Source organism: Saccostrea cucullata, unplaced genomic scaffold, assembly GCF_032062105.1.
Source record: "Saccostrea cucullata isolate Sc308-1 unplaced genomic scaffold, CSIRO_AGI_Scuc_v1 ctg1978, whole genome shotgun sequence".
NCBI lineage: Eukaryota > Metazoa > Mollusca > Bivalvia > Ostreida > Ostreidae > Saccostrea > Saccostrea cuccullata.
Window position 1 is genome coordinate 20,137 of NW_026926912.1, and position 23,124 is coordinate 43,260.

The 23,124-nt window shown below is 35.9% G+C and overlaps 1 protein-coding gene across 3 annotated transcripts; it reads right to left on the reverse strand.

Moving 5' to 3' along the window:
* Positions 1-13,410: 13,410 nt before the first annotated feature.
* Positions 13,411-19,163, reverse strand: LOC134272911 (uncharacterized). Of its 3 annotated transcripts, none has more exons than XM_062755087.1 (4): positions 19,021-19,163; positions 17,822-17,886; positions 16,835-17,127; positions 13,411-14,596 (listed from the first exon to the last, which is right to left on the reverse strand). In XM_062755087.1, exons 3-4 carry the CDS (start codon positions 17,121-17,123, stop codon positions 13,623-13,625), a joined length of 1,263 nt encoding a protein of 420 aa, XP_062611071.1. In that variant the 5' UTR covers positions 17,124-17,127; positions 17,822-17,886; positions 19,021-19,163; the 3' UTR covers positions 13,411-13,622. The 3 variants fall into 3 exon arrangements, with proteins under 3 accessions (XP_062611071.1, XP_062611072.1, XP_062611073.1); XM_062755088.1 differs by having other exon boundaries at positions 18,631-19,163; XM_062755089.1 differs by lacking the exon at positions 19,021-19,163 and adding an exon at positions 18,127-18,608.
* Between the last annotated feature and the right edge of the window lie 3,961 nt (positions 19,164-23,124).

The window sequence follows — 23,124 nt, forward strand, 5'->3', positions numbered from 1 at the left end:
ATACGAGGTATATAGCTATCAAAAAATGTTAGTCAGGGTGAACATTCCCCTTGTATCATAAACAGGAAGCTGACAATGTAAAAGTAGTCATTACATCCTCAAAATAAAATACCACTATAGAGTGTCTCAAAAACATGTACTTAATCCCAAATAAAACAAAATATAAAACTTTTACAGAGTGTCTAAAAATTAACTTTCCTAGATTCATACATGTTTTAAAACATTGAAACCCCTTTTGAGGAAAACGGCTAGCTAAAAGTACGTCTTGCTAAAATTTGCTCTAACTTTGTAAATATATCAATTCTGGCATATCATACACTAAGATGAATATTAAAAATAAAAAGACAATGTATACAATTGTTAATCACTTCTCTAAGCAAAAGGATATACACATTCAGTAAGCACTTCATAAGGAAAAAACAAAGTACTTATTAAAACTACGTACACACAGTTTCGCCTAGAGAATGACCTTTCTTAATGATTATATTTGATATGACATACAATATGGTATGTATCATGTAAATATAGCCCTTTTATGACGTCTATCCTTCAGGTACCAATGGAATGTGTCCACAATGTGTTTCTGATCTTTCTTTGTTTTATGCAGGCTCTACATACTTAAAGATAGGCGTTTGAAATGAGTGAACTTAATAAACAAATATTTTTAAATATTTGAATTTCCATTTTTTAAAGTTTTATACAGATTACATTTGAATGGAAATTGATGACTTTTTTTCACTTAATTCTAGTTTGATTGCTCTGTTCCTGTATTTTTTAATTGTTTTATGAACGTTTGATCTTGAACACTGACCGTAGCTCAGTCGGCAGAGCTCTCGCTCCGTGATTGGCAGGTCGTGAGTTCGAATCTCGGCCGCGACTGACCTAAGTCGATAAAAAATGGGTAGCAACTGTTCCTTCGCCACGCGCTCGGCACTTTGAAATGAAAGTTGTGGGTCCTTCGGATGAGACCTTAAAAACCGAGGCCCCATGTCAACGGCTGGCGTTGGCACGATAAAGATCCCTCACTGCTCAAAGGCCATGAGTGCCGAGTAAAGGTCAAAATTTTTGAAGCCCTTCACCGGCATTCGGTGACGTCTCCATATGCGTGAAAAATTCTCGAGAGGGACGTTATATACAATCAATCAATCAATCTTGAATACTGATCGTTTTTTCCATATCCTTTATTACAGCTTAATTGATTGTAACTTTTTGTTACTGCAAAGTCGATTCGTGTCGCGATTCTTCCTTATTTTTGTTATATTGCAGGTTTATGCAAGGCATTCTAACTTTGAGCAGGGCCTGACACGAGACACAGGTTATCTTACTTACCTGAAACCAGTAGGAAAAGTGAAAATTGTAAAATTAAGACTTAATCAGGGCACCCACGGAGATGCAAGATGGCTACTTCCTTTCATATACAGTAAAATGAAACATTAGAAATTTGCCATTTTCAATAATTTCTTTATTCTTGATATTGAGGATATTGAGACACACAGAAAAAAAACTTACTTGTATAATATACATAAACTAAACGTTCCGAAACAAAGTGGATAAGGGTTATAACTGGTCAGTTTCCGGTTAAAAAATTGCATTTTCTGCAAAGGCAATCTTGAGAAAATGCTAATTTAAGAAATAAGTATGATTGTGTCTGTAAATAATAGTCATTCGAAATTTTTCCTCCAATCAATGTGATGTTGAAAATTTGTACACTAGTGGTTAGAATTTGGGGTAATAATAAATTTAACTCTTTAATGGATTACATGCATGTGTTAATATGTCTGTTGTAATCCTAATCTTAACTGTGTTATTTCAATCGTCCGAAACTTTATAAACAGAAACACATCTCAAGTTTCGATGAACAGGGACATTTAAATACTAAATGCATCCACATAACGTAAATGTATACCCTTCTGTTCAATTTATACATAATGGGGATTGTAGATAATAAAGAGAATGTTAAAAATGTAAGTATAGATAATGAATCTTTTTTAAGGGAAAGATGTAGGCTAGGCGTGCTTTAACAATTTACCATCGCACGTATCTCTATTTGTTTGTACACATTGTTACGGCTATAGGACTATACCTTTCAAAAAAAATGTTTAATTGCCTTTAAATGTTGCTTATTTTGATATTTGTATAGAATATGGTCATTTCATGGTACACAATTAAAAAGAGAAAGATAGCAAATACTAGTAGTTCAGTTATTAGTGTTTTGCTTTATTCGGTGGTTTACAACATGGAACTCTGTAAAGTATTTAATAAATCCGAACACATTCTGTTTGGACTGCATTCATAGGTAAGCTTCTCCAGCACCTGGAAGAGTAAACACAATGCATTAATCAAGACAGATGTTTTTTTTTTTAAATATAAAATGTGGTCTAAAATATGTGTAACGTGTTCTGGGTTCGATGATTTGGATCATTTCGAGTGATGTACGAAATTGATCTGATTTACAAAAAAATAATTACCAAAATGATTAATAAACAACGAGTCCATTGTCACAATATTGTAAGTATTGCTCCAAAAGCGTTTCCATACATATTGGAATGTTTTACTTGCACGCATCGCTGGTCACTGAATTGTTGCATACAGAGCTGCGGCATGGGTTGGAAAACTTGTTTGTCAAGTTTATTGAGATTTATAGTCACGGTTTGGCCAGGACTGTCAGATTAGTTTTGGACACAAATCTGTGTGGACGGTGTGAGATAAGGACCCATACTTAGTGGATTGGGCGGCTCCCATGCTGTGTGAATTTGAGATGCACATAGTGTTATTGGTACCTGTGTTGACCTTTTGAAACTTTTGTGGACATTTGAGTCCTGCGTGGACCGTTTAAAAACCTGGTCCGTCTGTCTCTGCATGCCTAAGAGTGTACATGTGTGTGACTACATTTCAGTGACCTTTTTTGGTGAACATAGCCTACCCTGATGTAATACTACGTTAAAAGGGAACATTCTGAGTCTGATGACGACTTCTTCCGGTAATGAGATGTACTTCCGGCCACCACATGGCGAAATACCAATGATACGGTTCTTCGAATTCAAAGACACGTGGTAATGATGTCTGATGTTTACCTATGCGCTACACCAGAACCCGAGGTTTATTTTGATTTTTTTTGTAAATTTGCAAATAAATTGTTATTGTTGTAAAGTACTGTTTTCTTGATTGGTAATGGTCATCCATTTACTACATTGTTCAAGGTCATTTGAACCTTGAACAATAAAAGTTAATTCTGACATTTATGTTTAAACATATATTATTAAGGTTATCTATTCCTTTATTATAAAAGCAAATAAAAAAAAACAGAATATCGGACGGAACTATGTCCCGAGAATAAGTCTCAGGGATCTGTCTCTATACGGCTGTGTACGTTGATCTGACACAGGCTGTAGCTAGGAACAAGAAAAACATCGCTTGTAAATAATGAAAGTATATATACCAATGTCATGCCAGTAAAAGACAATGCAACTCTGGGCAGTTGTTTTAATACTATTTAACTTTTTATGACTTTAATGGCCGTACATGACAACCAAAACAGAAAATGACGAATATACCTCGGATGCACTCTTTTATATACATGAGCGTTACCCGGACTAATCTTGGCTTTCACTGTAGACCTAATGACCTAATGATGAAACCCGATTAGAATCAAATCCCGAGCCCGATCGTCACACATGTATTTTTAAAATTAATTTTACCATGTGAATCTTTAGTGTCTTTTGCTCATATTCACAAGTTAACTAAATCATTTCTTTTATTGATAACATTGTAATACAGAAGATAAGCTCAAATGGTTCCATTGTTGATGTATCCAAAGTTTTTTTTTTTTTATCCCAAGGAAATAAAAGACAAGGTAAACAATTTTCTAGTTACAATTTCCTGTGAGATAGATGATACGAATACATATACGTCATATTAAGGGTGCATTGATTGATATATCAAATTAATTTACCACATTTACTGGTTTTTTAGCTCTTTCTTTTTATGTATTTATATATACACAGTATGATTTCGTTCCATGATCCAACCCAGAGGAGATTAGTTTTGTTGTCGTAACATAGGATGTGTGGTCTGTATATTTCTTGCCCTTTTGTCAGTATCTGTGTCAGTAAATGTCCATCCTTATCAATTATCTGTACTGTGTTGATGTTACCATCACCCACCAGAATATGTGACAGCGCGTCAGTACAGATTCCATTTGGTGATAGGCGTGCTCGATGGAGGGCATGTGTAACAGAAGGGATTTTTTTACTCCACGATCTGTCAGCACTATACCACGAAAACTTTCAGACACAATGAGATTTCCATTGCAGTTCTCTGTGAGGTTATTAGGATGACAATAGGTCTACGAGGGTTGTTCCAGAAAATACTCAAACTTTTTTTTAATATCATGTGCTATAATAATATTGTAGAGTTAAAATTGGTATACGTGATAATCAACATTTGCAACATATTTCACAGGAAATTAAATGAAATATCTCTATAAATAACATTTTTATCTTTGATCGACGAATCACTCAAAATAGCTGTCGTTGCAACGCCGACGACGTCAAAACGTCACTCGTGTTTTTGCATTTGTTCAGAAAATGTGCATCTCTATTAAAAATCGAAGCATAATTTAGACACTGCATTTGATTTTCTTTTATTTTCGAAGTTATCCATTTCAGAAATGTCACATTTAAAATTGAATAAAGGAATTAATTCTTTTCATAGACAATTTTCGAATATTAAATCTAACTGATCACAAAGTAAGCGGCGATCTCTACTAATGACGTCCAGCTCTATATCTTTTTGTCGGTCTACTAAACGCTTCTTCCATAGTACGAGGGTTGTCCCAAAAAGTCGTAGACAATGGTAATAACTTTTTTAACACGCAACCAATACTAACCAAATTTTGCATAGACATAATACATTCAATGTTCTTTAAAACTGTGAATTCTTAAATATTTATCTTTCATATTAATTATATTGGGATGATTTATATGAAGGCCGAAATGGTCTGTCGGCGCACGACCAAAATTCGGAATAATTTACATATATAACTATTACATTTGTTTTTATTTCTTTGTAACTATGTAAAAGATTGAACTAAAATTTAAAGCACTGAAACCAGAATGAAAATCTTAATAATATGTCAAAATTTCATATAAATAGCATTGGAAACAGACGACTGGTGGCATGATTTTCAAAGTGTTGTTCGAATTGAGATTGATGAAAATGACGTCGTCGAACGCGTACCCGACGCACGGAAATGTAATAAATTGTGTTTGGTATATTTTATATTCATCAGAGACGGGGGAAAAGATACAGAAAGGACATTAAACAATATATTTGAATTGAAAAGTTGTTTTTTAATAGACTAAGTATGAGATTCAAAGATAGTTTTTCCTCTATATCGAAAAAAAAATAGTTGTTGCATGTAAGGTAGAGTACTGATTGTTTAACGCAGACATTTGCGGGGAACGTTCTGGGCCATGAACGTCGTCAAACAAGGTGTATTCTCTACTGTCTAAAATGTAAGGTGATCTTTCAACTAATTTAATTTTGACTAAAATTTTGAATCTACTTAAGAAAAAGTACAGTAGTGAATTTAAATTATGCCCTTAGTCAAGAGTGGGTTTTCACTAAAAAAATGAATTTGGATGTTAATAGCCTCATGTAAAGCAGAAAAAGGGCCCATGACATTATGAGAGACGTAAGTTACGTTTGCTTTCGTGCGCCGATATACACTTACATGGTTTCTTTATTTTTTCATAATTTTCTTATAAAATGTGGTATCGTCATGAAACTTAAAATACATGATCATAGAATGTTACTCTTTGCTATTAAAAGAAAAGAAATTTGATTTAGCAAAGAGAAAATAAACTACGTTCCCTGTCTACGACTTTTTGGGACAACCCTCGTATATGCATACATGTATCCTTCATTTCGGTTTCAATTAATTCACTCAAAAAAGTGATACTTTAAAGTTTTAATAGACAAAATGAATATAATGATATATTTAAATAAAAATTGGTATAAACATGCCAGGAAAAATATTTTTACCCTTCCAGTTAGTAAGGATACTTAAGAAATAAAATTTTTGTTTATGCTATAAACTGTCTCTGTCTGGTCCCATGAATGTGATTCTGCTGAAGATGAAAAACACACCATTCATAACAAGCTAATGTTCGAAAAACAGAATATACATTTTTATTTCTGTTATGCCTACGGTTTTGTTCAACGACTTTCAGTCTGATCCAAAAGATCGACTGTTCTACTCTAAATCCATTCATTACTTTCAAATGAAAGTACAATAAACAACAAACACACCATTTGGACATATCAACGACACGCAGCAGCTTTATTTGTACAGTGTACAGAACATATGCAAAATATGAAAATCAATTTGTATATACAAATTTATGTTGGATTGAATACATCATGATAAAATTTAAACTTTATCGTGCTCTACGTGTCGTCCTAAACTGGTATTTAAACCACTTTTCACCTCTTATATAGCCTTGCTAACGAAACCGGTTCTAAAGAACCAAGTGTATTCAACAGGTATTCGAATGAAAATCTTTGTAATTCCGAAAAAGTAATTCATTATCACACCAAGTAGAAATTGATTTCTGTCTAATTCGTTCCTCAAACGAAAGAAATCTTATTTTCCATCTACCAAAGTCAAAAACTGTATACCGTCGACCTGTTATATTCGCGGTGAGCTCCTTGTCATGATCGCTGTAATAAGCCCCAGCTTACCAATCCAATACTTTTGGTTCATGCATTTGCTGTGTCAAAAAATGTGCCTTGACAAGAAATCAACAAAATGCATGACCGATTTCACAATCAAAAACTATTAAATGAGTTTTGTTTATACTATATTACTTAACATCCATTTTACTTTTGAAATAGAAATGAGAACAAAATTTAGACTATAAAATCAGTTTACACATATGACTGAGTGAGACACCTAAAAAGGGGGCTAAAAGAACCCTGTCCAATTTGTTTCCTCTGTTCATCTTAATTTGTTATACCCGCACTTTCTAAAGAAAGTTTGGATATATTGTTGTTACTCATGTCCGTCCGTCCGTCCGTCTGTCACACTTTTCTTCACTGAACTCCTCCTACATTTGAAACAATAGCTTAATCATCTTTTGGGAGATGGTTGGTGATGTCATGTAGATGTGCAGTAAAGTTTCGGAATTTTGATTGTCACATCGACAACGAGAGATATGAAATTCGTCTACTGTGGCATGCGATGATCTTTGAACCATTTTGAACTTTAACCTAATCGTTTGGTTTATTTTACCCCCCACTATACTTAAACTTGTACTTACCGACCTCCATAGGTCTTGTCAACTTCATGAAATATAAATCCAATTATAACACAATAATGAATTAATCCAATGCACACCACACTGCAGCATGTTCTAATGCTATTCCATACGGAAAACCTTCGTGCCGTCGATTCCTTATCAGATGAAGTGGGAATTGGCCGAGGTGTACCGAATGGAGTTTAATCTAAAAATATGATAATGGGAGACGCAACGTGATGTGATGTAGAATTTACATGTCAAGAACAAATTTTAAATTAATTCATAACAAACAATGTTTTAACAAAACTGTTCCATCTAGCCTATTCCAAAAAGTATGTACTGTGTGATTGTGGTGTCGAGGGGGGGGGGGGGTTAGTAAATTTTAAAAGGTCATATTATGAGCAAAACATTTATCAAAATCTAATTTACATCATTAATAGAATTCAAACTGGTATATAATGAATTAAGCATGTAAAATAAATATAAGAGGTTCTGAGTTATAGGTCACAGAGAGAATTTCATACTCAATTTGATGAATACATGTAAATTACAGGCACGAAGCAACAAGGGGGGGCTCTTTTTTTTCCAACATTACCTGTACTATAAGAAAATGTCCATTGAAAAGATGGTTTCCCCCCCCCCCACTTTTTTCCACAGTATATACATAGCAAGGAAATATGGGAAAAAAATTGGAAGTGAAAGTAATTTTGCCTTGAAAAAAAAGATGGCCACTACCCCCCCCCCCCCCCCCCCCCCCCCCATTTCATTTTTTTTTTGCTTGTTAATTTTTTTAGGTAAGTAAAAAATATTTTCTCAGGTTGGCCCCCCACTTTCAAAAACAATGCTACGTGCCTGAATTATATAGAATTATTTCGACTTTTTCCTTGGAAAGCCGCCCGTAGGATTACGTATTTAGAGGCAAACACCTTAGTGCGGGTATTACTGTCTCATGACAGCATCTAGTTTTATCTAGTCACTACTGTTTGTATTCAAATATATTGTATACATCATACAGACACTAAACCATGCTACTACACCTCAGAAACGAACCGAGCCGTTCCGTGCACAAAGCGTACCGTACCGCCAACAAAGCGAACCGTTACGTACTCAAAGCGTACCGTACTGTTCACGAAGGGAACCGTTTTGTGCACAAAGCGTACCGAACCGTACCGTTCAAGTGGTGTAGTTGCACGGAGTATGGTCTTTACAAAGTATAATCATCTTTTCATTTCTTACATTGGTATAAAACCGTTCAGATCAAGATATGAAATTTAAATGGTAATGATCAGAGGAGAATTAGAAATGTTTTAACTTTTTCAGCGTTAGTGTTAAGATCACAACATGGACACGTTCTATAAAGAATATATTCATCAAATCACACAGATTTTTCTGGGGTTAAATTCACGAGCTTCACAGACAAGTCAGCAAAACCTACAATATATATGATTTGCATTACTTAACAGAAATGTATAATGCATTTTGATATTTTTTTAAGTTGTATGTATTAGTTTTGAGCATGTTAATTTTAAACATCTTGCACTCAGCTATAAACATGATAAACCATCTCTAAATTGTTTCTTTTTTAAATGAAAATAATGCTAGATAATCTCAAAATGTATTTTATGTTTCAGATTCTCTAACAACAAATTTCTATGCTTTATTGTGATAGTTGATTACCAACACGTGACATTTATGGATGTAAACAGATTATAAATTAATGAACTACAATCACCTGTATCAAAGTTTTTTCTCTCTATGTATCTGTAGACACAAACTGTTTTGTCGTTCCATGATCCAACCCAGAGGAGATGAGTTTTGTTGTCATGACATAAGCTGTGTGGAATGTATATCCCCTGATCTTTTGTCAGTATCTGTGTCAAAAAATAACCATCCTGGTCAATCATCTGTACTGTGTTTGTGTTACCATCACACACCAGAATGTGTGACAGAGCGTCCGCACAGATTCCATTTGGTGATAGGCGTGATCCAGATGGATGTCGTGTGTAGAAGAAGTGATGTTTTCCTCCAAGATCTGTCACCACTACACCACGAAAATTGTCAGACACAATAATATCTCCATTGCGGTTCTCTGTGAGATAATTAGGATGACTATACAGCCCCTGACCCGTGGTTGTTGTGTTGTATGGTCTGAACGTGTTGATTTGTGTTACTGTAACGATTTACCTTGCCTGTCTTTTCAGCATTTAACAGTCCGACTAGTACGTCTCCTTTGTAAGCTGAACAATAAACACACATTGCTTCCCATTCCCTGAAATCCGTTACTTTTATCATTGTTCGTGTTTTGTTATCTGTTGATAGCTTGTAAATGTTCTTGAAAGTGTCTATATAAATTAATTTACCTTTATTGCTCACTGTTTGCGCTCCATTTATGATATTCCGTCTGGAATAAGGCATCATTTTTGTAAGGTGATACAGAGTGTTCCCGTCTGTATTTTTCAAGATTATTTCGGCAGTGTTGTTGTGTCTATGATTGATCCAGAACAGGTCTGAAGTAAGAAGAGAAATGTGTATTACATGACCAGGGATTTTCAGTTTAACAGTCCTATGTAACACAGGTGTAGACGTCAGTTCAACAGGTCTTCATCTCTTACTTGTTTCTCTGAGACTTGGATTTCACTAAGAAACTCAACCAGATGCTCCATTTTGATTTTCTCAGTCAAAGAGAGTAAGGTGTGTTGTGTAAGATTAAGTGTGTCTTTTATTTTGGGGACACCTGTGTATTGAAAAAAAAAACGAGAAATTTCATCGCCCTGTTAACGGACTTTTCATATCTGTGTTTATATATGTCTATGCTGGCAAGGTGTCTGTTTATTTTTCTTTTCTGTTGTTGCAATCTATGAAACATGAAATGTCTGTATCTGTCTATAACAGCACACATCCCAGTGACAATGAGGTTGTTTAGTCTCTGTGCTTTTGTCGACATCTTTAATTTAATGTTGAAGAATTTAGATCGTTCAGTTTTGATGACTGCCAGATGAAAACGGTTATCATAGAGAGCCTCACCTCTGATTCTGTGAAGAATTTCTCTGTGTTGTTCACGCATTGTTTTATATGCTGTTATAATGTTTATTATCTGGTGGTGTTCATGTTTTTCACACTTAGTGCAGAGAGGCTGTTCACATGTGTAACAGTATATTTCATAGCTACTGTCTGTATGTCTCAAACAAGGCTCGAGTTTAGGAATGTCATATTTCTCACGGTAAATCACAACATCATGGTATATGGTATCTTAATTAATAATATGTTTGTCTTTACACTGTAGACACAGGTCATGTTTACATGTGTTTCACTAGAAATCTGTGTCCCTCAGACATTGAGAACACTGTCGTACTATACACTGGCTTTTGAAACCTTGTGTGCTCATAATTTGGAAGGTAAAACATGTGAAAAGAATGAAAAAAGAGGTAGGAAAATAGCTTTTCAGAGCTAATAGTTATTATTGATGTACCCGAACGTAAATAAATATTATCTTTTTTTTATTTTAGAGATTTATCTTACAGATCCTTAAAATGAAACAAAGCAAGTACAGGGTAAATACAAGGACCCCTGGTACAGATAACTTCTCTTGTCTGGAAGTCCAGCCAGCCTCCGTATGATTAGAGTTATCTGTAATCACAACATACTCGTACATAGAACAAAATGTCATGTAAGAAATTAGAACATAATCTTCATTTTTATCGTAATAACTTAATAATTGCATATTTTAAAAAAAGAATATTTTAGCTATTCTAGCTGAAAACGATTTGGGGGGGTATATTTTGTGTCCTTTTCGTCCGTCCGTCTGTCTGTTTGACTGTCTATCCGCAAAAAATTATACCTTGCCCATTTTTTGACCTTCCAGTTTGATATATTATAAACAAATACAAAATATTAACCTTGTCCAAAACTGTTGGAGCCAGCGATTTAATACTTCACGTGTATTCATGGTGAAAAGACCTTTTATTGGGTGTAAATAGTTTTACCTTTTAACCTTAATCATAAAGTTTGACCCACTTTTGAAAACCTAAAACCTTGGCCATTACCTTCGAAGAGTTAGAAATATGGCTTTCATTTTCACAGATTTACTCCTTGTTACAAGATCTTACCTTCGGTACCAACAATTTTAATTTTGACGTTGGAGTTTGACTTACATTTGACAGATTTAACCCTCGATATCAACTATTATATGGGGGCATCAGTGTTTCAAAAATACATCGTGTAATTCTTACAGGACCCGGGCGCGGATATAAGAGGGTGGAGACAGCAGAGGTTGTGTTGGGGGATGTTGATATAAAAAGCCATCAAAGTATGAATCACCCACTAAACCCATAACCCACCACACCCATACGAATTAGGTTTCTCATGTTTGGACGATTTTTTTTTGCTTGTCAACAAATTTCTAGGCTTGATAATTTTTATTGGATGACCCCCGAAAATTAAGGGATCCTTTTCTGCACCCTCAAGCCCCTTACATGTGTTTGAACAAGAAATATGTCCAAAATACAAGAATACCTCGCCGAAGGAATGTAATGCAATATGAGAATTTGCATTAGTGCATTTAATCAGATTATCTTGAATTTTGATGCTTATCGCTTATATCAGTGTGTATCAACATATGAAGTTTGACACTAATTTTAGAAAAGTGAGGTCAAGGTCAAAGGAAAGGCCAAGGCAAATAAATATCGATGCATGTAAAAAGTATGTATCAAAAACTGACCTAAAATCTAAATTTAAAGAAGTGAGGTTAATGTCAAAGAAAGTTCAAGGTCAAAATGGTGGTGCAGTTGAATAGTTCTCATCAGTATGCTTCACCATGTGACGTTTGATAACACCATCTGGTATATTGAAAACTGAGCTAAACATTAACTTTAAAAAGTAAGGTCAAGGTCAATGGAAAGTTGAAGGTAAAAAAATGTCAAAAATTGCTCTCATCAATATATATCAGCACATGAAAGTAGATGAAAATATATTGGATGATTTCTTTAAAATCTAGTTTAACACTAATTTAAGAAAAGTGTGGTCAAAATCCAAAGAAAGGTCAAGGTCAAAAACGGAGATGCAGTCGAATAGCTCTCATCGATATCAGAATATATCAACATATGGAATTTGATAACATCACTTGAATGGTATCTTAAAAACTGAGTTAAACACTAATTTTGTAAAAGTTAAATCAAGGTCAAAATGTCAAAGGAATGGCCAACGTCAAACATTGTTGACGCAGCTACATAGCTTTTATCAGTGTCTATCAGAATATGAAGTTTGGAGAAAATGTTTTGGATAGTTTCTTTGAATCTGAGCTTATGGCAAAGTGTGACGGAAGGACAGACGGAAGGACGGGATTTGAAGACAAACACTATATTCCCCAGGCCATAATCATGGCTGGGCATAAAATATTGAAGAGTTTTTCGTACTTTCACAATATATTACTTGTAAAACTTATATAATGAATATTTTCTACCTTTACTGTGGATCTCGTATAGTAAACATTATATACAGACCTGTCTATTATCGAACAATTGATTTATGGATAACTGCTAGGATGGTGCTCAGTTTGACACAAGAAAACACAACTAATAGTTGAGGAATTGGAATGGTCATTTATTTAACAAATAAATGACAAAGTATTATGGAAATAAAACAGTAAAAATACAACAAACTAAAAGCACAATACCATAATTCAATAGAGGGAGTTGTGGCTTGTTAAACATTACCAAAATGCCACATCCCTAAAAATAAAATATAAAAAAGTCATACACATAGTATTTAGGCTAGAATAAATCAAAGTAATGAGACAAGATAATTTGGCAAATTGTATATACAAAAAGTGTCAAAGATGGGGTATCTTCCGCCACCTATCAAACTTGTGGCTTCTACAGTTTGATATGCCCCATCCACCACCCAGCAAAAAAGTACTGGGACTATAAAAGTAACTTTAATACGTACATAAACACAACCAATAAACTACGCAATGATCATTAAACCGGGAGCCCCTGTCTCCACGGTTCAATCTAAAGTTCTATCTTAAACGAAATAAACCTGAAGCCCCTGCCTTCAAGGTTTAAATTGTGCCTGATATTTGAGTGAAAATTCCCATCGTTGAAGGCCCCTGTCCTTAAGGTTCAATACCCGCAGTGTCCGGTATATCATTCGCAATGTTGAACCTGAAGCCCCTGACTTCAAGATTCGGAAAACGCCCAGTGTCTAAAAAGTATTCACGTGTTGAACCTGAAGCCCCTGACTTCAAGGTTCATACCGAAGCTGTTCAGAATAGGGATTGTGTTTGGCATAGGACTGTTTCACCTCAGATTTTCATGGTCGGTATTATTTCTTTAACGCTGAAGATTTCCAGCGGACCATATTTTGTATTTGAATGTCCGATGAACCTGAGGCTGCCGCTGTCGTGGCTGCTCCAATCCGGAAACTATGCGATTGGTACTTGTTTATATCTAGACCACAGAATGTCAGGGACAACTTTAAGTGTTCAGTAAAAAACTGACGAGAAACTGGGGAACCATCCACGAATGAAAACAAGGGTTCTGCAGGTGAACTGTGACCTCTAATGTTCATGAAAGCTTGTAGAACTAGGAAGGGGCATAACAATGGGTTGGCCATGTTTTGCTGAAGATGCAGAGTGGTAGACTGATTAGAATGCTTGAAGTGAGGGATTGTAAGGTTTATGGAATTGCCTGTAACAGAATCTTTTTGGAAAGTAACATGCTCAGCTAACAGATAGTGCTGCTTGGCGCCTGCTGTTTTTGTGATTTCTCCCACCCTTAGGAAGGCACAAAAAGCCAGAACAAACATAGCGTGAAGTAGTGTGCTGTTAAAGGCACAAGTTGTTATGGATGGTAGAGCAGCTACAACTTTTGACAAAATGTCTGGTGTTATAGGTAATCTATTGTCAATAGATGGCTTAACCTTGCTAAATCCTTGTAATTGTTTTTTGATCAGAAAGCTTTGTGTAAGATCTTGATAGCCTCCGAGTTGAAAGGTAAAGCTTAGTGCAGCTATGTGTGTGCGGGTCGTTGAAGCAGCCAAGCCTAACTGGTAGCAATGCGCAATATCAAGTAACAAATGAGAAAGCGATGGTGGCAGGGGATCTGCATTTCTATCAACATGGGTATGAATGAAACGTTTGTAAGTTGCAAATATGTTCTTATAGGATGACAAAGAGTCTTCTGAGAGGGAGTTCCTAATAAGAAAGTCTGCTGTTCTGGTCAGAGGTGTAGGAGTGTGTGCGGAACCATCGTTTCTTCCATATCCATGTTGGGAAAGAGTTCCTTGAATCTTTGTATCTGCAAGCGAGAGAGAAGATCAGGTGCAATATTATGAAGACCTGGGATATGTTCAGCATGGAAATGAATGTTGAATTTTAAAGATGCTACCATAAGACGTCTCATTAATTTCATCAAATTGGGATCCTTGGAGGAGGTTTTGTTTATAACACGAACCACCGCACTGTTGCCTGAGTGTAATACAACTGATGTGTTTGAGAGCCCCTCACCCCACATTTCCATTGCGAGGACAATGGGAAAAAATTCTCTTACTGAAATATGGTATTCTAGCCACTGTTGCTGAAAGGGGCCGTAAAACCATTTCCTGCCAAACGTACACCCGAATCCTAAATTGCTCGCGTCTGTATAAAGATGTAGGGATTTGGAAGTGTATATTTCCCCAGAATGGAAAAGTGCTTTACCATTAAAATGTTCTAGAAAAATAGACCAAGCATGTAGGTCTGCCCTAGCCTCAGCATTTAACCTGCGGTGGTGATAAGACTTTTTAATACCCTTAGTTAGGTCAATGATTCTACGAAGAAATGTTCTTCCAGGTTGCACTACCGAGCATGCGAAATTTAACAGGCCAATGAGGGACTGTAACTCATGTAGGGTAGCAGTACGCTTCCTTTTAAAGATACATATTGCATCTTTCAGGCGATGTAATTTGTATTCTGGCAATCTTATCTCAAATTTGATGGAATCTATTTCTATGCCCATAAAGGTCAGTGTAGTACACGGCAGTACTGTTTTCTCAGACTTAATTGGTAGGTTGATGTCATTTACAAGAGTGTGGAATGCCTGAAGTGCATTATGACACCCTTGTGAGTTTGGGTAACCAATAAAGAGAAAGTCATCAAGAATGTGCACACAGTGTGCAACGTCAAATTTTGCATGAAGGATCCATTGCAGGGCTGAACAAAATTTCTCAAAGAGGTTGCAAGAGTAACTAAGACCGAAAGGGAGAGTTTTATCAAAATAAAATTGATCATGAATACTAAAACCTAACAATTCAAAGTCACTAGGGTGAACTGGTACTTATTTATAAGCATTTTCTAAGTCAGTTTTAGCTAAAAGTGCCCCAACCCCAATATCCCTAATGATTGAGATAGCATGCTCTATGGTTTGGTATTGCACGGTGCAAAATTCATGTGGAATGTGGTCATTGATTGACAACCCTTCGGGATAAGACAAATGGTGAATCAATCTAAATTCACCAGGGTTCTTTTTAGGAACTAGGCCAAGAGGTGAAACTTGCAGATTAGGAAATGGGGGGGGAGGGAAATGGACCAGCTCATCTACCCAACTCTATCTCATTATTTAACTTTTGCCACAAAACACCTTCTTTTCCCTGCAAAGAAGCTAAATTTTTAGAAAGTTGGAACTCACGAGGGCCTTTGTATGGAATTCTAAAACCTGATTTAAAACCTTCGATTAAAAAGTTTGATAGAGCAGGGTCATAGTCCTGAAGATGTTCAGCTAATTTGTCAGCATTTATTGGGGTAACAACAGATTCATCAATCTTTTTTGGTGAGGGTTGAGGGTTTCTTGCGCTGGTCATTATTGGAGGATTTTGCATTTGCTGCATTGTGTTGGCCTTGCTTATATTTTGTGCAGTGAAGCCTCGAGTGTTTATTGGAGCAGTATTGGCATATGTGTGCATATGGACAAGAGTTTCCTCTGTTACAGGAGCCTGTATTATTAAACGTGAAGCAATATTTCTGTTTTGAGGGAGTTGCACGAAAGGGCTGCTTCTTTAGTTTTGTTTTTGCTTCAAAACCTTGAACCATTGCATCATGAAAAAGTTCAGAGTTTTTTGTATCCCAAGGACAAGCACGTGGGGCAACTTGACGCCACTGTCTGAATTTCTCGTCGTAACTTATGGCAGCTTCATCTCCACAGGACTTCGCTATGCCCTGAATGATTTGTGCGTATGTCATGAGCTGCCCAACCTCGTCTGGGTATTTTACGCAGTAGATCGCCACAAAGACATGAAAGGCCTCCATCCACTGTGCAATGGTTTTTATTTGGGAGGTGTCATTAGATTTAATAAAAATCAATTGTCCATCTTTCTCGACTGATTTGAATTTTGGCTCCTGCTCAAAGCTTGACTTGGGGATTAAAGTGGCAAGTTTGATGTATTCATTTGCGAATATTTTGTTTTTAATTTTCATTCCACCCCCAGTCCCACAGGTTTTGAAATTCCCACCTTGGAAATATTCTCTTGCAAATTCTTTTGAGAAATTGATGCATTAGTACCTGTGATGGTGTCTTGATTATTTACAATGGTATTGAACGTCGAAGTATTTGAGACTTCATCCGATCTGTCTTCCAGCTGTCCAGTCGTTGCTGGCTGCTGGTTGGCTGCTGGTTGCGGGGTGTTTAATTTGGACATGCATTCTTTTACAGTCTTTTCAATGATGGGTAACGCTGCAGCCATACATTCTGTAACTAGGTTTTTCAGTTGGGATGAATCGTTATCTGGCTGGGTAGATCGGTTATCGGTTGAGGAAGGTTTGGTCCTACGCCTCTTTGGACGAGAAGCCATAATCCTGAAAACAATGACGTTGGCAATAAAATCAAAATAACTCAGTAATAAATAACGACTTAATTTAAAGGAAATAAAATTGCACACCACCATTTGACACAATGCCATAAACCTGTACCACAACCATAGTTGTTTAAGGGCACATAGTTAATATGGAATACCTGTGATATACCGGTGTATGATGAAAGTGTACAATGAATTCCTTGCCTTAGAATCGTATAAAAACAACTACTAGTAGCCAGAGCTACTAAATCAGAAAAAATATAGCCATTGCTATAATAAGTAGCCAGAGCTAAGTAGCCAGAGCTACTACGAGTCATCCACCAAAATAGCCAGAGCTAAATCATGTTAAATAAAATAACTTGACCTAGAAACCTAAGCGTTAACCTACTTGTCTAATTAGTGCTAAATATCATTCTTCAATTGCCATGAAGCATTATTAATAGCCAGTGCTAAAGTAGTCATATACTACAAAGGGTGACTTAATTGCAGACCATTGCGTACTGCAAACATCATCTAGCCAGAGCTAACATAAATTTCATTAACTTGTGGAAGTGCAATTTCCACAAATTGTAGAAGAGTGAGCCAACCCAGCTTATTCTACATTCATATGCTTGGTTCAATGAGAAATTACTGGGTGACCCACTCATCCCATAAATATCCCGTTGTTTGAGATAAAGGAAACAATTTATATATACCTGAATGGAGATGGTTAATCGCTGTATTCGAATATGAAAATATAGAGATGCAGGTAAAATGGTTGCTGCAAATAAGAAAACATAATAATTAAAAGAACAATTACCATCTGTTTGTGTCAACAAAGTAAATCCTTAAATTAATAATATAATACTTGTAATTTGTGTTATCCTAAAATATGGTTATGAGAGTAAAAATTTAAATAATCATACACGTCGTAGTAACATAGTAAATAACAATAATTTAAAACATTGCAGACTGAACATATAAATAATATCTATTATATTGTTAGGTTAGCCAGAAGCACCCGTCATCATGGCTAGCAAAGATAATTTGTGTCTAGCGTTGCAGGGACAGGAGAATTCCTCTCAATTGTCTGAAATATTTTCTCATCCCCAAGGAATTAAGATGCACGCCATCACAGAAAATATTGTCTCTGGTGTTTGTAAATCCTTTCATCCTCCAATAAGAGAGGCCAACTTGTTGGCATTGAGTTTTGAGGGTTGAGTTAGCACGTAGCACTCGGGCATTGTACTCCTGTGGGTCAATATGTCTTGTCCTCTCTCGAGGTGTCAATCTCATCACAACTATTTTGTTAATATTGAATAGTGTGCGGATTTGAGTCAAAAAGGCCACGAGTCCGTGAATTAATAGATCTACTGTATCTTCTCTGCGATCTAAGTCATTTCCACCTAGATGGACAATGAGACATGTAGGTCGATACTGTTGGGCTACTGTTGATAATGACTGCAGATGGCGCGGATTCTTAACCGCCAACACCCCCCCCCCCGCTGATTCCGAAAAACTTTACCTGTGGGAGGTTTTCAATGTCAAATAACTCCGCTGAGGGTTTTCTGTTGCCAATGTATGCACTGAATCTCTTCACATGAGAGTCACCAATGAATAAAATGGTCATAGCCCGATTTCTAAATTTCTGTCATGTGACCTATGGAATGTTATGAACAATCACAAACCCTAAAACTTATCCAATGTCCGTTTTTTTTATAACTCAAGCTAGTCTATGATTTGATTTTACTCGCCTTTAGTGGAAAGGATCCTTCGTCCACACAGAGAGTGTCGCAGAAGCAGTGAAGGAATCTACCTATCGTATGGGCCTACGCTCTGGCCTATAACAGCATCTTCGCAGATTTGCATCATATAAAGAAAGGTCAAATAACTGCAAACCAAAGGGTTCAGTTACCTCAGATGCGTTGTGCCAAGTCTCTAGAAGTTGTAGGATATTATTCGTGTGATCTCAAGTGCTATGCATCCATTCAGATATCGAAAAATAGTTAAAAACTTTCACAGGAATGTGTAAACAAAGAATGAAAAATGGCGAGTGACGCTATCAGGATGCGCACGCGCAACTACAGGAAACAGTGTTATATTTATAAACAATGGCGGTAAATATTAAAACAGTATCCATAAATGTTTTGTGTTCATAAATGTATATTTCCGTCAACACTAAAAACACAACATGAAACTCATATCGCCACGAAATCAAAGATTCTAAATATGTAGACGGGCTTGTCTTCTGATCCTCGATAGGTTACCAGTAATGTAAAGGGCCGCGCCCATTGGCTGATAATAATCACGCTGACGTTGGAATTTAAATGTCTTGGGGAAAGGGGAAACCAAAACAGTTCACAGAGTGCAGGGACATCGACCCTTATAAGGTTACCTGTCATAAATATTATTTTTGATAATTTTTAGGCCTATGTTTTTTGTTTTTTTTTATTTTTAATTCTTAAATCCAGGATATTAAAAAAAGCTTTTTAGAAGTTCTCTGCATTTTTTATGCAACCAATCTATGTTAACATAACACTATTGTTAACCTTTGAGTGGAGACCTATATATTCACCCACACCTTCCGCATCGCCTGAAGGTATTTTAATACGATTGATTGATTGTATATTGTTTAATGTCCCTCTTGAGAATTTTTCACTCATATAGAGACGTCACCGTATGCCGGTGAAGGGCTTCAAATTTAGACCTATACTCGGCACTCAGGGCCATTGAGCAGTGGGGGTTCTTTATCGTGCCAGCGCCTACCGTGACACGGAACCTACGTTTTTAAGGTCATATCCGTAAGACCCGTGACTTTCACTTCTGATGCCGAGCGCTTGGGGAAGGAACAGTCGCTACCTATTTTTACGTCTTAGGTTTGACGCGGCGCCGGGAACGAGAATCGAACCCGGGCCTCCCGATCACGAAGCGAACGCTCTACCACTAGGCTACCGTGAACGGTATATATATTTTTTTAATACGAAGGGAAGCTCTTATCATATTTCATACCCTACATTACTTGTATTAAAGACAGCTGCCATATCTATTAATTGAAAATTACACATTTTAAACATTCATACATTTAGGATGACTCATTGACCCAGCATATAGTCGCAGCCTGTCTGTTTATTGTGGTAATTTCCCACCCCAGAGCATAGAGATGGCAAATCTATCAAGCCAGGAAAATCTTTTACTTCCATGTACATTATTCGCTACTGTTAAAAAAATTCCAAGACCTCTTTTCTATTTCCCTTACATTTTGATCGCTTAATAATTGTATTGATACACTGTAAACCAAAAATTATTTGCGTCATCTTCTATTCGCGATTCGTCAGTATAAATCAATACATGACGATTAATATTTGAGACCGAGGAAACATTTTCTACAAGAACTTTTCAAAATGTTTAATTCGCAGCGATTAATATTCGCAAATAAAAGTAGGTCACGGAAATCGCTATTTTTTCTCGCTTTCGAATAAATATTGATTTACAGTGTACACAACCATGTTGTTGATAATATTTTAATATTTTTATTTCTTCCTTATGTTGGACAATGTAAAATAAAATTACACTCATAATCTCTTTCATTTAAAGTACATTACTTGTATTTTTATTACTTCTATAAGTATCCAGGTACCTACCCCTTTTAATATATAAGTTTTGATCAGATATCCTAAATCTTGAAATTATTTCTCGATTTTTAAAACTTGAGGTAAAGCGTTACTCAGATGACAAAAACTTCCAGTTATAAGAACGAGAAATCTTTAATCGCTCATTGCACACCTATGTTTCTTTTGTTAAATTTCAACTTCAAATAACTAGGTCAATATTAGACTTTTCATACTAATGGTCCCTTACTTTTCCCCCAAAAATACCTCAGTTTTTTACTTTCATCATTATTTCTTTTCTTCCTTACAAAAATATTTCGAACAAACATTTTTTTCTAAATAATGAAATATTTTATGAATTTTATCCTTCTTATGACTCATCTCTATGTTTACGTCTTAGGTTTGACGCAGCGCCAAGAGCGAGAATTGAACCTGGTCATCCGGAGGACGAAGCAAACGCTCTACCATTGCAAATTGTGTTCGAAAAATAAAGTTTACGATACAGGTCTAAATTGATTGTCTGTTCTTTAATGTCCCTCTCCAGAATCTTTTCACTTATATGGAGACGCCACCGTTTGCCGGTGTAGAGGTACATGTGCAAAATTTAATGTCCTCTCCTCGACACTCAGGTCAATTGAGAAGTAAGGAATCTTTTCATGCCAACACCTACTGCGACACGGGACCTCGGTTTGTACGGTTTCATCCGAAGGACTTATCTCTACGTCCTGATATTCGAACCTGTGGCGTTAGAATTTACTCTTTACATGGGGACCCTTAATTAGACGCTCTAATCACTGTGCCAGGCGGGCGACCGATTCATGTATTTAAGTTTACTGATAGTCCCCCCCCCCCCAATTCTTACGTTTTCATTTTTAGAAAATACTCAAAAAAGATTTTTTCGCTGTGGTTGTCTCCTCTAGTTCTCAATCCTTCTTCATAAAATGTGATTTGTGGATTAAATTGAAATGTATTAAATTTCCACTAGTCAGGGTTCTCCCTGAGCGGTCTCCCGTCACAGTAATATTTTTCTCCGACACAGTGACGATTCAAATTTTATGTGTGCGACACAGTGAAAATTTGCAGACACAGTAAGATCTGTGATAATTAGAAAATCAAAACATATGAATTCTCTCTTCTTACAAAACTTTGATCCAACATTTATACCGTCTTTCAATTCTAAATATTAATGGTTTAACACTTAATTACTTTAGGGCTTATCTCCTAGACCCCCTCCGGACTTTACACATGAAGTAATAAAGCCAAATAAATTGGTTTCACATTTCCATGTAACGCTAAATTATATCAATAGTTGCATTAAATAGATTGTATAATTCTTTAAATTAATATTAATGGAATTTTTTTTAAAAAATGTGTGCATGTATTCTTTTGTAATTATAACGAATAGTGATTCAGTTGCGAATTTGATAGCTAAAACACCACGTTACAGACAAAAATACAGATGGACCAACAGAAATACCGCATCGGAATCAATTTCTCGAACTTTCTGTAGGGGACAAAAAAAAAGGAATAAAATATGCAGATTAATTCATTGATTGTATATCGATAATTTTTCACTCATATGGAGACGTCGCTTTATGTCGATGAAGTGTAGGCGTGTGTGCTTCAAATTAAAACCTATATTTGGCACTCAGGTCCATTGAGCAGTAAGGATTCTTTATCGTGTCAACGCATACCGTGAAACGGGACCTACTTTTTTAAGGTCCGGAGACCCGCGACTTTCACTTCTAGTGTCGAGCGCTTGGCGATTAACAAATCGTTTTCAAGCTCAGAAGTCTATATGAATGATTTTATTATGAATTTTCATTCAATGAGATGTCTAAAAGTAGGGTAAATCATATTTTGTTAATCTTAAACTTTCTTGTTTCATCTGCACACCGTGGTTTTTACAGGTCTATTCATCTACTTCTAACAAAAGTTATTCGTAATCTCAAAATTAAACATTTCTTTTAAACTGGTCAAGTAAGGGTATGAAATTCAAGAGTAAAAGATCAGGACTAGTAATATTTTTCATTTTTTCTCAGTGTTTGTTTTCTGACTGCAAAATTGGACAAGCCTTGCAGAGTATTTCATAGTTTCACATACATTTTCCTTGGATTGAATTCATAAGGACAAGTCAGCTAAACTTAAATAGCTGCAATTATATTTAATACATAACTCTAAGGAATGTACATGTACATATGTACATATGTTTAAATTAGTTTTACGTAACAAATAATAGTTTTAACATTTAGAGTAAGCCAATTTCTAGTGTCCAAACTTAACTATTGTTCCTATTTTTTAAATGAAAACAAGGTAGATAAGGTAAATGTACCATTGTTAAATGTATAAAAAGATATTTCTAAACAATACAATAGACAAGGCTTAAGGTTCTTAAGTTTCCTGTGAGATAG